This window comes from Mustela putorius, unplaced genomic scaffold (assembly GCF_011764305.1).
Source record: "Mustela putorius furo isolate JIRA1106 unplaced genomic scaffold, ASM1176430v1.1 tig00000275_pilon_pilon_pilon, whole genome shotgun sequence".
NCBI lineage: Eukaryota > Metazoa > Chordata > Mammalia > Carnivora > Mustelidae > Mustela > Mustela putorius.
Window position 1 is genome coordinate 3,800,926 of NW_025421341.1, and position 16,636 is coordinate 3,817,561.

The window sequence follows — 16,636 nt, forward strand, 5'->3', positions numbered from 1 at the left end:
GGTGATGTCAATGGAATAAGTCCAGCTTTCCAGGTCAACTCCACAGCCTCTTGCACTCTCACTAAAGTAAGGTTATTGTCTTGAGTCTCAAAGCAAAAGAAATGTTAATGCACCACACACACACACACACACACACACACACACACAGCGGTTTTGGGAGCAATTACAAACTGAGAAATCTAGAAAAGTTAGAGAGGGAGAAAAAATTATACAGCTATATCTTAGCATAAGTTTATGTAAAGATCATGTTTATTTGGGCTCAGTGCCTTATAGTCAGTATTGAACTGCCTCAAGTGTGTATGTTCTATCTGCAGCTCTGTGCCTTTTGTTTGTTTTTAAGATTTTATTTATTTATTTGACAGAGAGAGAGATCACAAATAAGCAGAGAGGCAGGCAGAGAGAGAGGGGAAAGCAGGCTCCCTGCAGAGCGGAAAGCCCAATATGGGGCTCGATCCCAGGACCCTGGGATCATGGCCTGAGCTGAAGGCAGGGGCTTTAAACCCCTGAGCCACCCAGGCGCCCAGGTCTGTGCCTTTCGATAAGCAGCCCTCAACACAGACATGACAGTTATGGTAAGTGCTTAAGAATACTTATTAAAGGACCAGCAAATGAAAAAATTAGGTGTAACATATTCAATGAACAGAGCTCCAGGGTTCTCATGGAGCATGGGTTTAGAAAACAGACTCTAGAACCTGGATGCGAATTTTAGCTCTGACACTTACTAGCCTGGAAAGGGAGATTGAGAATAGGATCTACCCCTCCCTTCCCCCACCCCAAATAGGATCTACCCTATAGGATTGTCAGAAGGACTAAATAAGTTAATATTTGTTCCTATAAAGTAGCTGATGTGCAGTATATGCCATACAATGGTTGCCTCTTTGTTAAATAAATAAGGCCCCTTCCTCTGGAAAGAGAGGCAATGCAGTATTTTCCTCAGAGTTTTCCTTAGGCTCTTAAAGCAGTCACCTGGGTTCAAATCATGATTATGCCATTTACTAGATCTGAAACAAGTTACTTTGCCTCTCTGAGACAAGAATAAGTAACTGTAGTACTTTATAGATTGTTCAATAGTAACATGAGCCCAGCGCCTGGCACAGAGTAAACGCTCAGACACCAGGGCTGTGCCTGTGTCTTGGTGGTCCAGTTCAGGAAAGAGAACTTCCAGTGAAAGTGTCTTCAAGGATGTCATTGTTGGTTTAAAAATCTCCAGAAAGGGGATGTCTGGGTGGCTCAATGGGTTAAAGCCTCTGCCTTCGGCTCAGGTCATGATCCCGTTGCCGTGGATCGGGCTCTCTGCTCAGAGGGGAGTCTGCTTCCTCCTCTCTCTCTCTCTGCCTGCCTCTCTGCCTACTTGTGATCTGTATGTCAAATAAATAAATAAAATCTTAAAAAAAAACACTTAAAAAAATTTCCAGAAAGATCACTGTAGAGATTTGGATTTATTTCAAAAACATAGCCTGCTTCCCATCCTGTAGGATTCTAGAGGTCTCTAACTCACACTCTAGATCAGAGGTCCTTATGCATGCTCCAGATCTCGTGTCCCAACTCAGCTGTGGATTAGGTGCTCCGAAGCTCACAGTCCAGATCAGGGCTTCCTAACTCACTGACTTAGTACACTGAGTCCCAGTAAGGACACTTAAGTGTCCAATAAGGCAGCTAAAGGCACCAGGCTGTTAAAGTGAAGAAAGGACCTGTTCTGGAGGAGGCTGTGGGACCTAGAAAAGACTCAGAACCTCATCCAAAGAGAGTAGTAGGTTCAGCTAAGGGCTGCCATATAAGCATGTGGGCCCAGTTGTTATTGGATCTTCTAATTTTTAAGAACCCCCCCAATCCAGATTCTTATGTAATATTTGCACATTTATAAAAAGATAGTTAATTCAAATATTTTAATACTGTGTACAGCAAGTGAGACCTGTCTGAAGGCTGAATATGGCCCATTATCTCCTTGGTTTGCAACTTCTGCTGTGGGTCACACCAGGAACTCTGTTGACTAGAGCCTGCTCAGGTCCAGGCCGGGACACCTAGATCACATTCGGCAGTGTCCAGCATCCTAGGACACAGAAAGAGTGATCCAATTCTTCATTAATGGGAAGAGGAGAAGGATGGTGATAGGGCTGGGGTTCACTCTTTTAACAAATTGTTCTCCTTATCTGACATTGGGACTTGCTTTAAACACCATTCAAGAAAAGTAAAGCCAGGAGCATAGAGAGGAAAAATAAATCGAGGAATTTTTATGAGGACTTCCCTTCATGTAAGTCCTTTCGATTCTTACTTGTGCTGAGAAGAGACAAGAAGCCTGACTGAGCTGAGAGGTGTGAGGAAGGGGAGAGTTGTGCACAGAGAGGAATTTTCATCAGTGCTGACCAGAGTGAGTACTTCCCCTCAACAGGCTCGGTGTTTGAGGCCAAGCCTTTGATCTGATGTCTTTATACTGGGGCAGTAATATCAGAGGGTCAATTTGTTGTTGTTGTTTATTTTTTTAATTACTTTTTTTAAAGATTAAAACATTTTTTTTAAAGATTTTATTTATTTATTTGACAGACAGAGATCACAAGTAGGCAGAGAGGCAGGCAGAGAGAGAAGAAGAAGCAGGGTCCCCGCTGAGTCGAGAGCCCGATGTGGGGCACCCTTGGGATCATGACCTGAGCTGAAGGAAGAGGCTTCCCACTGAGCCACCCAGGCGCCCCTAAGACTTTGTTTTTAAGTGATCTATATACCCAATATGGGTCACATGACTGAGCCAGCCAGGCACCCCTTGGCTCTATTACTTTTGACACCAGGAAATTCAGGGGGAGGTGGTAGTTGTTTTGGCTAGGATTTGAACAGCACAGGCGGTGAGCAGCAGCTGCAAGCCATCCGTCTTCCTCCTCCTAGCTCTGCAGCCACCCTCCGTCCTTTCTCAGTTCTTTAGGAGAAGGAACAAATGGTGCTGTTCACAGCATTATTGGGTGTGGTTGGTTACTGTGAAATTGATGCTGCACGATTTGTAAATGCTTTATTATACCTTACAAGACTATTGTGGATTACTGATGAAAGAAAATATTTTATAATTGCTTTGAAAACTGTATAGATGCAAAGGTGATTTTTATGATTAAAATTGAAACACACTGAAGGTCAAGCACATTTTAACATTTGTCCTCATAGTTTCTAAAATAAAATATCAACTGGGATGCCTGGGTGGCTCAGTTGGTTAAGTGGCTGCCTTCGGCTCAGGTCATGATCCCGGTGTCCTGGGATCGAGTCCCATATTGGGCTCCTTGCTTGGTGGGGAGCCTGCTTCTCCCTCTGCCTCTGCCTGCCTCTTGGCCTACTTGTGATCTCTCTCTCTCTCTCTGACAAATAAATAAATAAAATCTTTAAAATAAAATATCAGTAGACTTTTTTATGCTCATTTGCTTAAAAGCTTCTTAGGCAAAAATCACATTTTAGAAACAGAAAGATTTACCTTCCAGTATAAAGCTAAGAAATTGCTCAATGCCAAAAGCTTTGCTCTGATGACATAACTTTATGAAAACTGTCCAAGACATATATATATGTTCTTTCCACCAATTTACTTCTGAAGATTGGTATGTGTTTTTGAAATATTTATGAAACATTATTTCCTCAGATAAACATACAATGTATAAACACTGGCAAGTAATTTCACCATATTCTCAAAAGGAAATAGACTGTCAATCTCTATATATATTTAGGAATTATAATAAAAAAATAATAGGTAACATATACCAAATGCTTATTTTGTGCCAGGCCCTATGTGAAATGCTTTACATGCCTAATCTTAATTAACCCTTACAAAACTCCATAAGGTAGATACTATCATTATTCTCAGATGAGGAAACCCAGGAAGAGAGAGATCTGGTAACTTGTCCAAATTGCTAGTAAGTGGTGAGGCTGCGATTAAACCAGACAAGATGACTCCACAGCCATACACTTCAGTGCCTATAAGAAAGTAATCTCTTTGGGTCATGTTAAGAATTTGTGAAAGTTCAGACATGAGTTAGGCTAAAGCTTTTGGACTATAATAAATTGTTAAGCAATTTCATGTATGGATATTAGAAGGGATATTTGGTTTTACTCTACTTATCAAAATGCTTAAAATTATTTACCAATATGAACTGCTAGATGAATAATATCCAAATTATGTAATCTTTTATATTTCCATGGAAGCTGTCATTTTTATAGTCACTCATTAGTATATTTAATCGAAGTAATGTAACTGCAGTTTTAAATATGCTAAAACTCTATTTAGCTACAGGTTCATTACTATGGACAGATAAATGAAAGATCCAATTATGACCATTTCGGACTCCTGCAGCTTTCTGTTTCACTGCTCCCTCCTTCCTGAGCTGCTCTCCAGCCATTCTGTTTTATCTGTGGTTCCCGGACAGATAAAACAGAATTCCATGACATTTTCTCTCGTTTCTGAGTCTGTATATCTTGTCTTTCAACCTTATTTGCTTTACCTATACTTCCTACTTAGCCTTTAAAGAAAAAAGATCTTTTAAGGTTTTTTAGGTAGGGGTAGAAATGTCACTAGCATACAAAAATAAGACAAAACATAAACACTGACAGGACGTGGGTAACCACCATCCGTTCAAAAATCAGAATATGGCGGGCACTCCAGAAGCTTCCCATTTTGCCCTTTCCAATCACAATCTCCCTCGCCCTCTCTGGGCTATCTTGGATTTTATGGCCATCATTTCCTTTCTCTTCTTTCTAGTCTACTATCCAAGAATGCACCCTTAAACACCATAGTTCAGTTTTGCCCATTTTTTTGTTTTATATAAATGGAATCATATGGCATATCCTTCTGTATCTATCTTCTTCTTCTTTTTTTAAGATTTTTTATTTTTATTATTATTATTTTTTAAGTAATCTCTACACCTAGCATGGGGCTTGAACTCACAACTCCGAGATCAAGAGTCGCGCACTGTGTTCACTGAGCCAGCCAGGCGCCCCCAGTGTCTGTCTTCCTTCACTCAGCATTATGCCTGTGAGATTTGTCTTGTGTAGGTTGCGTAGCTTTAGTTCATTCATTTTCACTGCAGTACAGTCCAGGTTGGCGAAGTGCTGCCTATGGCTTATTTCATACCATAGGGTGCGTTGGTACTACAATGGCAGAGCCGAGTAATTGTGATGGACACCACGTGGCTCACAAAGACTAAAATACTTAACTATGTAGCCCCTCACAGAAAGAGTTTGCTGACTTTTGCAGTATAGTGTTCCACTGTGTGAGTATACCACAACTGATTTTTCTAATCTCTTATTCTTGGATTTCTGTGTTGTTCATTCTTTTGGGCTATCATAAATAACACTTCCCTGAACACTCTTGTATGTGCCTCACAGTACGCATGGACACACATCCGTATTCGGTGTATCTTCAGCTAACCAGGTAATGCTAAAACATTTCCCCCCCAAAATGGTGTATAGTTTAACCTGTGGTATCGTCAGTCTTTTAAAATTTTAGCCATTTTGGATGATTTTTAGTGGTATCTCACTGTGGTCTTCACATGCATTTTCCCACTTACTAATAAGGTTGAGCACAGTTTCATATGTCCATTGACCTTTGGGATTAACTATTTTGTGAAATGTCTGTCCAAATTCCTTGTTCAGTTTTTTCCTATTGGGTTGTTTGTTTTTTCCTTATAAATTTGCAGTTGTATTTTCTCTATTGTGGGTACAAACCTTTGTCTAAGTCCTACTCATTCTTTACATCCTACCTCAGATTGAGGTGACCCATCTTTTAAGGAATCTTTCTGGATCCCACCAATCAGGTATATGCTTCTGTAGCCCTCACACTTCCAGCATAGCCTGTATCATAGTGTATGATGTACACATTCTCATTGGGTGTCCGTCAGTAGGATGCTCACTAGGGTACAGGTTCATAAGGACCAGGGACTAGGCTTTATTTATCTTTGTACCCTAGCTCTTAGTTCAGGAGGTACTCAGCAATATTAGTTCAATTAATGAGTAGCTGTCCACCCAGATATAAGAAGTATATGTGGGACAGAAGATAGAAATTATACTGCTGATAGAAATGTATATGTATTTTCTCTCAACATCAGTATTTAAGAGGATCGACTGTGTGCTATTACCAGAGATTCTCTTCTCTCTCAGTTCAGGCTGGGATCATTCTCTTCCACAAGAGTCTGGATTTGTGAGGTTTTATTATTCTTCTAAACCAAATACCTCACCATTATTTCAAACATAATGGAACTCCCCATATAGGTTTTATCACCTGGTAGGAATTTGGGCTAGGCACTATGACAGGGATTACGTTGATGTTTGAGTAAATTTCATCACTTTTGACTATTTGAGGAAATGCTCATGAACTTAATAGACTCAGACAGATACAGAAAATTTAGCTGGTCCCACCCTTCCTTTCTCTTCTTCTTCTCCCATCCGCTTCCTTCCCTCATTTCTGATCCTTTATTTGCTGCTTATTGATTCCTCAACGCGTTCTCTTCAGTGCTGTATCTTCATTCTTAAAAAGTTCTCTACAATTTAAAATTATTGACCACTTCTTGCTTTTTGAAGCCTTTCCGTTCCGTGTGTTCTCTGGTGCTACATGGTCCTGACTGTCTTCCTTCTCTGTCTTTTTGTTGAATTGTCTCAATATGGTTAACTATGCCTGACAACTCAGCCCAAGATGCTTAACGCCCTTCTCATATTCCCTCTCTTTAAGACTTCCCTTATTTCAATTCATCCTTGTGGAAATCACCATACTCCAGCTCCCGTATCTGTAAGAGTCTCTCATAGAAGCAGTCCTTATGTGCTGTAAGATGTCCACTGCCCCCCCAAATGCAACATGCCTGTGACGGAGCTGCTCTTGACCCCACACTGACTTTCTGGGATGCCCTTCCTACTGTGAGAGGCATCATTATTTCCACAGTTACTCAGGCTCAGTCACTCACTTACTCAGAAGCAGGAAGTCATCCTGGATTCCTCATTCTTTCTGTCCCTTCATATCCAGCCAGCCACAAGCTAGTAAGTTCCTTCTTCATTGTCTTATATTTGCCCATGCGTTCCATCCTTTTGCTGTTCCCCACATGTGTGTCCTAATTGTCCTCTTGTAGCCTTGACCACTACAAGAGGCCTTCTAAATCACTAGCCTCGCTCCCATCTCTTCCCACTCAATCTCACATTCATCTTCTAAAAATACTTCTCTGTACCTGTTGACTACTCATTCAAAAGTCTTTACAGCTACTTAATTCCAGTAGAATCAAAGAATCCTTCCTTAGCCAGGTCACAGCATTTCATACTCCATTTATTTCCAACCTCATTTTCTCCCTTTCTCCAACACCCCCCCCACCCGCGCCCCTTTGCTCACTGCTCTAGTCAGTGGTCCTTGAATATGTCTCAACCTCTTAATCCTTTTCTGACTAATAAGCCCTATATGTTCTTCAGGGTCAGTTAAAGTCCCGGTTCCAATTCCAACTGATCCTATTCAAAATTGATTTTTCCTTTTTCTGACACCTCTTGTATCTTGTATTGTAATTTTTTCTTCATTAATTCGTTAAAACTTATTGACCGTTGTTCATGTGCCAAACACTGTGCTAGTCACGGGATACAAAGGTGGATAAGATCTAGTTCCCGATTTTGACGCGTTCATGATCTTGTCCAGTTTGACCCTTTAGAATATAAAATACTTGAGGGCAGAAACTGTCTCATTCCTCTTTGTATTTCCAGTGCTTATCAGCATCTTCTACAGAATACATATGTTATATGTATTGATTGCTGTGAACAGCAGTGATAAAAAATGAGAGTTTCTTCTTTTAATAATAAGGAAGCAAGTTAGGGGCGAGCAACATTTTACTTCATATATTTTACATAATTTTACTAGAAATTCAAAGCTACCATCTGTCCTGTTGGGTTTTTAGTATTGTAAAAACTCCTTTAATCTTAAAGCTGTAAGTGCTTTAAAAATCCTTAAGGCTATTGTTATTCAGATTCTTTTCTGGGCTTTAAGGATGAAACCAACACTTTTGGATCCTTTGCAAAGTTAATTTAACTATTCATTAAGAAATTCTGTAACATGCTCATATATACACTCACACATGCTCATAAATACACATTCGTGGGTTACTATACAATAATCCAGAAAATTTATCACAAAAATTGTACCAAAATCTCACTAGTGCAGTTGGTAGACCTGGCACAAAGCCAGGATGGATAATAATAGTTAACTTTTATTAAGTGGATTATCTTGTATTATCCTCTTTAATCCTCAAAACAACTCTATTATGTGAGCACCAGCAGAACCCTTCTTTTTCAGAAGGGGAAACTGAGATATAGCAACATTTATAAACCTGCCACAGTTAGAGAGTGAAAGAGCCTGATCTGGAATCCAGGAACTTTGATTGCAGAGTCCCGTGTGCTTAATGACTGTGCTATTATTTCTCCCATGGAGATGTAAATAATGGCTCAAAGTCCCCCTGCCCACCCATCCAAAAAGAGTGTGGGGAAGCAGAGAGAGAGAGAGAGAGATTGAGAACGCATGCGAGAGGGACAGGGAGAGGGGAGGGGGGGAGAGAGAGAGAGAGAGAGAGAGAGAGAGAGATGAATGAAACTGAATGGAAAATAAAGAAATCATTCAGGATAATTAGGCATCCGAACACGGGGCCCTGGTAATTTCAAAGGGCCTCCTCCTCTTGACCCACTGAGACTTTACTCTCTGTCTCATGTCATCTGTTTGGAAAAAACGGAGGAAAACAAGGTATGAGACAGGCGGGTCGTGAGCACACACAGCTGTCACCAGACCATTCTGTTTCCTGAAAGGTCGCTCACAGTGGCCCCTGAGAAGCAGGAGGTGCCACTAGTTAGAACTCACAGCAATCCCAGGACAGAGCTGCCCGTGCTAACAGAAGGCTGGCATGTTCTCCCCACTCCCCCACTCCAGGCCTCGTTCCTCTATACACTGGAGGGGCAGGTGGAGGTCAGAGAACGGGATAAAGAAAGGTAGCTTGTGCAGTTGGGGGGGATACAGAGTCTTGGCTTCTGAGGCAAAGGCAAAGGCAAGAACAAAACAAACACAACAAAAAAAAAGTGTGGAAGAACTGGACAGAAAGGGGCACCAGGAGACGCGGCGCCTCAACCAAATAGGAACCAGATGCAACTTTAAAATATGTGCCTGCTTTCTGTCTAACCTTGGCCATCTGTGCCCCTACCTACACTTCACAGTGTGACATTCCGTTACCTCCTCCGAACACCTAGGGTGGAGGGAGCAATGACACTCCTCCACAGAGAGGAGGGCTTCTGGGAACAACAAAGCCAAATGCTTCCTGAAGAAAGCTGTAGACGTTTCTGATTCAAGCATGACTGCATTTATACACATTCGTTCGAGACTGTTAGCATGGTTAGAAGGAAATAAATCAGAAAAAAATGTCAAGTTACTTTAAGCCCTGGGATTCTAGGGCAGATTGTGCAGCAATTCTTAAAGTGCAGATCAAAATGGCTCTGGCCTAAAGTTTGAGTAGACAAGGTCTTAAGGTTAAGGAAAGTGTGTGTTTGTGTCCTATGAATTTACAGAAACTTGCCCTAAAAATAACGGATAAGAACAATCAATGGAGAAAACATGGCATATCATGAATATTTCTCAAAGGATGGTTTTTGAAAAAGTATGGAACAAATCCACATGATTGGTTAGCTCTCTGATTGTCACCGTTTCCTCCATCCACTTTTAACTTCCATAATTAAAAATAAAATGAAGAGTATTGACATTTTTTCCTTGGCAGCCTTAGGTTTAGATAAAAATAGAAATGTGAATATGTTGAAAGTATATGTACAGATTTTATGTGTCCCTGGAAGGGGGTTTGCTTGCTGGCTAGCTCAATTTTTGACAAAGAAAAATGGGCTGTTCTTGCTTCTGGCACAAAGATGTACTGTTCACACAACAAACCAAAAAATGGAGAATTTGTGTTTAAGTTGAAAAGAAATTCATATCCAACATGATAACTTATTTAGTATAAACTTTCTATTAACTGATAAAATGCGTACCTTATTAGAATGAAAGTGTAACTTTGTAATAAGAACTTAAAATACTGATATCTGGAAATTCTAAGAGCAAGCAAGACATCCTAAATTTTATTTTCAGTATCTCATGATTAAAGATATTGTTCTGTTTTAAAAACTCAGTTTTATCCGTGCAGTTGTATACTCTAAAGTTTCCAAAAGAAGTGAGGCAAAGTGTTTGTGAGTTTGAGCTGCCTCTGCTCCTTCCACAGGGCTGCCATCTGGACTTGTTTATTTGTGTTTCTAACTTTCTGGAACAGGGAGTTTCTCTGTTAGGGATGGGGCACCGAGCAAAGGAAGTGTCTTACAGAAGACTATCTTTTTCTCCCTCTTTTTTTTTTTTTTTTGTTTTTTACTGTATTTTCAAACTTCAAGTTTAGCTTAGTCAAAAATATAAAATGATTAGCACAGTCACAAAATTTTACATAGTTGGAAACCTCGGAGTTACCTTAGCAAATACTCTTCCTCACGATGCAAATCATGTACCCTACATGCTACCTTCTTGTGACTTTCAGATCTCTTTCAAGACCCAAACTGTCATTAAGGCTACAGCTATTTGGCCGGGAAGTCAAATATTTTTATCTATCCTTCTACAAATAAGCATTTGATTTAAAAATGAAAGAAATAATTCCAGGCATTATTTTCTAATTTTATAAAGTACATATAAGCCATATTACAAAAAACGAAGCAAATAAAACAAAAATCTTTCAAAAATATAATCAAGAAACAAAGCATTAATTGTTAGATTTATACAATCTATCGTGAAGACTAGTCTACAAATTCACAAGCAACACTTAAAAAAACTAGTGCCTTCTCTGAAAGATTTCATTTAACAAATAAAATAGAAGCAAAAATTACCTTGTAAAGTAAAATCCAGCAATACATATTCGTAAGCAAATTCTGTCTTTGTTTCCACTTGCGGTCTCTTCAGGGTAGAAAATATTTTTCCAGGACTGCTATCATCAGGGTCTTCTAGCTTTCTAAGTCCGCACCCCATAGCAGAATCTGTAAGGAATTAAATTGCAGGATAGGGGAGGGAGAGCAGCAAAATCTGTTGTTTTAGCTGCAAAAAGAAAGTTACAGACTTAACTGCTTTGATTTTTCCAGCTAAACCATAGGTAGTCAAAAGGAAAACATTTGAGTCCAAAGAAAGGAGCTGAAGACTTTTTCTATCCATTTTTCTGTAAAGTCGTTGAACCCATGATGATTAAGCTACAGCTCTGGGAGGCTGGGCTTGATCTTAGGAGAAACATGCAAGCTGCTACAACTTAGCGGAGAATTTCCATGCCACGTCAATTTACAGCCAGCCCCCTACCAGAGTTCTGTCGCTCAGGGCACCAACAGTGCTTTGTCTGTCCCAGTTGGCTGGATGATAAAAGAGGCGTCCAAAAACGGAAATAAAAGGCAAAAGTGCAACTCGGATGGAATTATCTACAAGTAAAGGATATATTCAGGCATAATGGCATGCGATTCTTTCTCTGTTTTCTCTTTTCCCTGTGCCCACCCCCTCCTTCCTCTCTGCTATTACCAGCAAAGCAAAAGGACGGAGGAAGGGTGGGAGAAAGAGAAAGAATAAGAGAGAAGGAATGAAAAAAAAAAAAAAGGATTCTCAACATGGTTGGAAACAAAAATCATTTCCAGAAAGGAAGTCACTTTAGGAGGAAACTGTTTCTGGAGTCTAAAAGGAGAAAAGTAGTTTTTTGTTTTTTTAAAAACAAACACTTAAGTCTTTAGGTAGCACTTTTGAGGATTTCTTTCAACAGAAAAGTCTTTCTGCTGGAAAAATAATATGCTAATGAAAGCTGCCAAATATAAAAAATTATATTACAATATTTTAATAAAAAGATTTTATTTAGTTGCAAAGGAGGACAGTTATGTGGATGATCAGTTTAAAATACTCCATAGTTAGGCAGCATATGAGAGTAACTATTAACACTTTTACAGGTCCCAAAGTATCCTTAATTAAAAAAAAAAGGCGACAAAACTGACAATTTGATTCTTTCAGTGCTATAAATTGCCATTTACCTGAACTCAAGAACAATTTACAATGGACCAATTATAATGAGTGTTCACTGCATTTTATCATGTTCAGCTCAGGTAGTGTGGTGCACTCATCAAAGCTCTGAGTCCTGGAGTCAGACTGCCTGGCTTCAAATCCTGCTTCGAATGCTTACCACAGACGTGATCTTGGGCAAGTTACTTGACCCCTTCAAGTTTCAATTTCCTCCCCTACAAAATAGAGTTAATAATAGGACTTACTTCATGGGCTTGTTATGAAGCTTGAATGAGATCATCTTATCTCATATCTTTTTTTTTTTTTTTTTATTTATTTGACAGAGAGAGATCACAAGTAGGCAGAGAGGCAGGCAGAGAGAGAGAGAGGAGGAAGCAGACTCCCTGCTGAGCAGAGAGCCCGATGCGGGACTCGATCCCAGGACCCTGAGATCATGACCTGAGCCGAAGGCAGCGGCTTAACCCACTGAGCCACCCAGGTGCCCTTATCTCATATCTTAACACTATGCTTGGCTAATAGCACTAAATAAATTTTTTAATGTGCTTCCATTATAAAACAGGGTTGGGGATAGGAATAGGGAGGAAGCGATTCTGCCACCACTCCCATTATTTACAAAATAAACCTGATCACATTTCAGATTCTAGAGAACATAAACCTGTAAAGATTTTTCAATTCCATTGAAGAGTACATATGAAAACTCTCAAAGTAGGGGTGGGAAGGGTGTCTGGGTGGCTTAACCTGTTAAGCGTCTGTCTTTGGCTCAGGTCATGATCCCAGGGTCCTGGGATTGAACCCCACATGGGGCTCCCCGCTCAGTGGGAGCCTGCTTCTCCTCCCTCTACCTATCTCTCAAGTAAATAAATAAAATCTTAAAAAAAAAGTGTATAGATTAGATGATAGATCACTACGATCTCTTGTCTCTTCCTTCTGCCTACTTGTCTTTAAATAGTTTGCTTCTTAGAAGTGATCTTAACTGAAGAAAATTCCACGGTCCTTCATTCTCCTAGATGAGCATGGTTGATGGTAAGCAATTTCAATTTGGCTAAAAAGACAGGAGACTCTCACCCAGTGTGACTCATTTGATAGTCACAGTGCTTTCATGCCAGTCATTTCTCAGGTCCTCTTTTTTAGGATAGGCTGTGAGCTCCTGGGTAGCAGAAATTGGATATATGAAGTTCACTAGTCCCTGTTACAGGACCTGGAAGATGACTTAAGTACTCACTGTATTTACTAAGTGCCTGCTGTATTCCAGGCACTGAACTAGATGCTGGCTGGTACACAAGATGACTAAAAAAACTCATGGTTCAATGGAGAAGACAGACTTAGCAAAGAGCCGGTTGAGGAGCTTAATGTCATCACACTGAGATCATGACCTGAGCTGAAATCCAGAGTCAGATGTTTAACCTACTGAGCCACCCAGGCTCCCCTACGCTACTGAAGATGAAGGAGGAGCTACTAAGACTAAATATTAAGATTTATTATAAGTCTATAGTAATTAAATCTGTTATTAACAAGGCATAGACCAATTAACCAATACCATAGATTAAAGAACCTAGAAACAGAAGCCTGCATATGTGGAAATAGAATATATGATGGAAGTAGCATGGCAGATCAGTAGAGAAATGGAGCTGGGACAATTGATCATCTAGATGGGGATGAAATTGGTTCCCCATCTTGTATCATGTATAAAAATTGCAATTTGACATTAAGAATTTGAACGTCAAAAGAATATTTTTATATTTTTATTTATTTATATTATATATATTTTATTTATATTTATATATTACATAAACTATATTATATATTTATATTTATAATATTTATTTATTTTTTATATGAAAATACGGATAAATATTTATTTTGACATCAGAGTACTAAAAGGCATTTTTAAAAAAAAGATTTTATTTATTTATTTGACAGACAGAGATCACAAGTAGGCAGAGAGGCAGGCAGAGAGAGAGAAAGGGAAGCAGGCTCCCTGCTGAGCAGAGAGCCCGATGTGGGACTCGATCCCAGGATCCTGGGATCATGACCTGAACCGAAGGCAGATGCTTTAATCCACTGAGCCACCTAGGCGCCCTAAAATGCTTTTTAAAAATGCTTTTAAAGCAAAAAAAAAAAAAAAATCAAAATAATTACAATGATTAACCATAAAATGACAGGCATAAGATAAATTTTGATAAATTCTACGAAATTAAAATTAAGAACTACTCATTAAGAAGTTTAATGTAAAAATGTGGTATATGATATTTGTAAAATATCAACCGATAAAGGAACAGCATCAAGAATATATAAAAACCTTATGAAAATAAAAAGCAAGTCAATAGAAAAAACAGACACAAAAATACAAATAGGCACATCACAGGCAAAGAAACATACATGGTTAAAAGCACACAGAGATTCTTAGCTTCACTTCTATTTCAGTAACTGCAAATTAAGATCATAGTGAGATAACACTATATTGTGGTAAAATACACATAAAATTTATCATTTTAACTATTTTAAAGTGTACAATTCAATGACGTTAAGCACATTCACAATATTGTATAATGACCATTACTATCTAGATTCCGATCTCTTTCATCACCCCAAGAGGAAAACCCTTATCTTCTAAGCATTCAGTCTCCATCCCAACTTTCCCCTAGCTCCTGGAAACCACAAATCTCCTTTCCATCTCTATGCATTTATCTATTCTGGATATTTTATATAAATGGAATCTTTATTTTGCAGTCTTTTGTGCCTGGTTTCTTTTATTTATTTATTTTAAAAAGATTTTAGTTACTTATTTATTTATCTGTCAGGGAGAGAGAGAGCGAGCGAACATGAGGGGAGCGGCATGCAGAGGGAGAAGCAGGCTCCCTGCTGAGGAAAGAGCCTGATGCAGGACCCAATTCCAGGGCCCCAGGATCATGACCTGGGCTGAAGGCAGTCGCTTAACAGACTGAGCCACCCAGCATCCCTGGTTTCTTTTATTTGGCACATTGTTTTACCCATGTAGGGTTTACCTATGTGATAACATGTATCAGTGCTTCATTCTTTTTTAATGGTTGGATATACCATTTGTTTATCCATTCATCATCCATTGTTTGTTTATCCATTCATCAGAGTATAGACATTTGGGGTGTTTCTACCTTTTGGATATTGTGTGTAATGTTTCCATGAATGTTAAGTGAGATAATATTTTATACTTACTTAACTGGAAAAATTAAGGAGATAATACCAGGTATTGGAAAGACTTCTGTAATAGTATGTTGTGATGGGGATGTAAATTTGTCTAACCATGTTGGAAAACAACTTAGCATTATCTTGTGAAATTGAAGTTTGGTATCCTCTATGATCCAGCAATGTCATTCCTAGATACATAGCTAGAGAAACTTTAGCATGTAAGTACCAGAAGATTTATACAAGAAAGTTAATAGTATGCTCCTTAGAGCAAACAACTTGAACCACTCGAAGTTCACCAACAGCCATTTCTTTCAAGGAATTTGCTATAAAGGGAAGTTAATGGAGCAGTAGTGCCCATTGAGTTTCTTCTTTCTTCCTTCCTTCTCCCCTCCCTCCCTCCCTTCCTTCCAACGATTTATTTGACAGAGAGAGGGAGCACACAAGCAGGGAGAATGCAAGAGGTAGAGGGAGAAGCAGGCTCCCGGCTGAGCAGGGAGCCCAAGGCAGGACTCGATTCCAGGATCCTGGGATCATGATTTGAGCCAAAGGCAACCTCTTAACTAACTGAACCACCTAGGCGCCCCCTAGAGTTTTTTTCTCCTTAAAACAGGAGAAAACCCAGCATATTTGTATGCTCAAGAATGGATTCCATGGAAAAGGGGTTGGATGGGGGGTGTGGAGAGTTACTGGAAAACTTGATTTCTTAGACATTTAAGACTGGATTTGTCTCCTTGTCCTGGAGGGTGTTATACATCCCCTCCAGTTTTAGGTTTTACGTATTCTTCATCTTCCTTTCCAAAACTGCTGGATTAAATAGAGTGTATCAATTAAGTATTCAAAGAATATTTACTGCTACCTCTTGTAACTTGTATAGAGAATTTGATTTCTTCACTTTCCATATCACCACAGAAATCTGATCCAACTTACCAAATGCCTCCATTCACAAATTATTATCCAGCAGTCAAAATGAAGTAATAGAGTTACAGAAAGAAAATGAATTAATCTTAGTAACAAAACGTTTAGTGAAAATGATCAGTGGAAGAAGACCACATGTAGCATGATATCCTTTTTTAGACTGTTTAAATACAAGCAAAATTAAACAATATGTTGCTTAAACATACTATATATGTGATAACACGAATGCAAAAGTACAGAATTTAGGATAATGATGACCTCTGGGAGGAAGACAAGAAGACAGGGAGAAAAGGAGCCCATAGACCTAAAGCGCTGGCCATCTTCTCCTTCAGTGGTTCTCAAACTTGAAGGTGCATCAGAGTCACCTGGGTTGCTCATTAAAACCTCCATGGTTGGGTTCCACCCCTAGAGTAGGTGGGGAGGGGGGCGGGGTGTGTGGCCTGAGACGGTGCAGTTCTAACAAAGTCCCCGGGGCTGCTCTTCGTAACCTGTTAGAGACCCGCTTCTGGTTGTTAGGTTAGGTTGCGGGTT

At 39.5% G+C, this 16,636-nt stretch overlaps 1 protein-coding gene across 1 annotated transcript in view; it reads right to left on the reverse strand.

Moving 5' to 3' along the window:
- Positions 1 to 11,550, reverse strand: part of RFTN2 (raftlin family member 2) — a 70,219-nt gene extending 58,669 nt beyond the window's left edge. Inside the window, exon 1 of the mRNA XM_004772171.3 lies at positions 10,870 to 11,550. Within this exon, the coding sequence (XP_004772228.1) occupies positions 10,870 to 11,008 (139 nt within the window). The 5' untranslated portion in view covers positions 11,009 to 11,550. The remainder of the gene's footprint in view (positions 1 to 10,869) is intronic.
- Between the last annotated feature and the right edge of the window lie 5,086 nt (positions 11,551 to 16,636).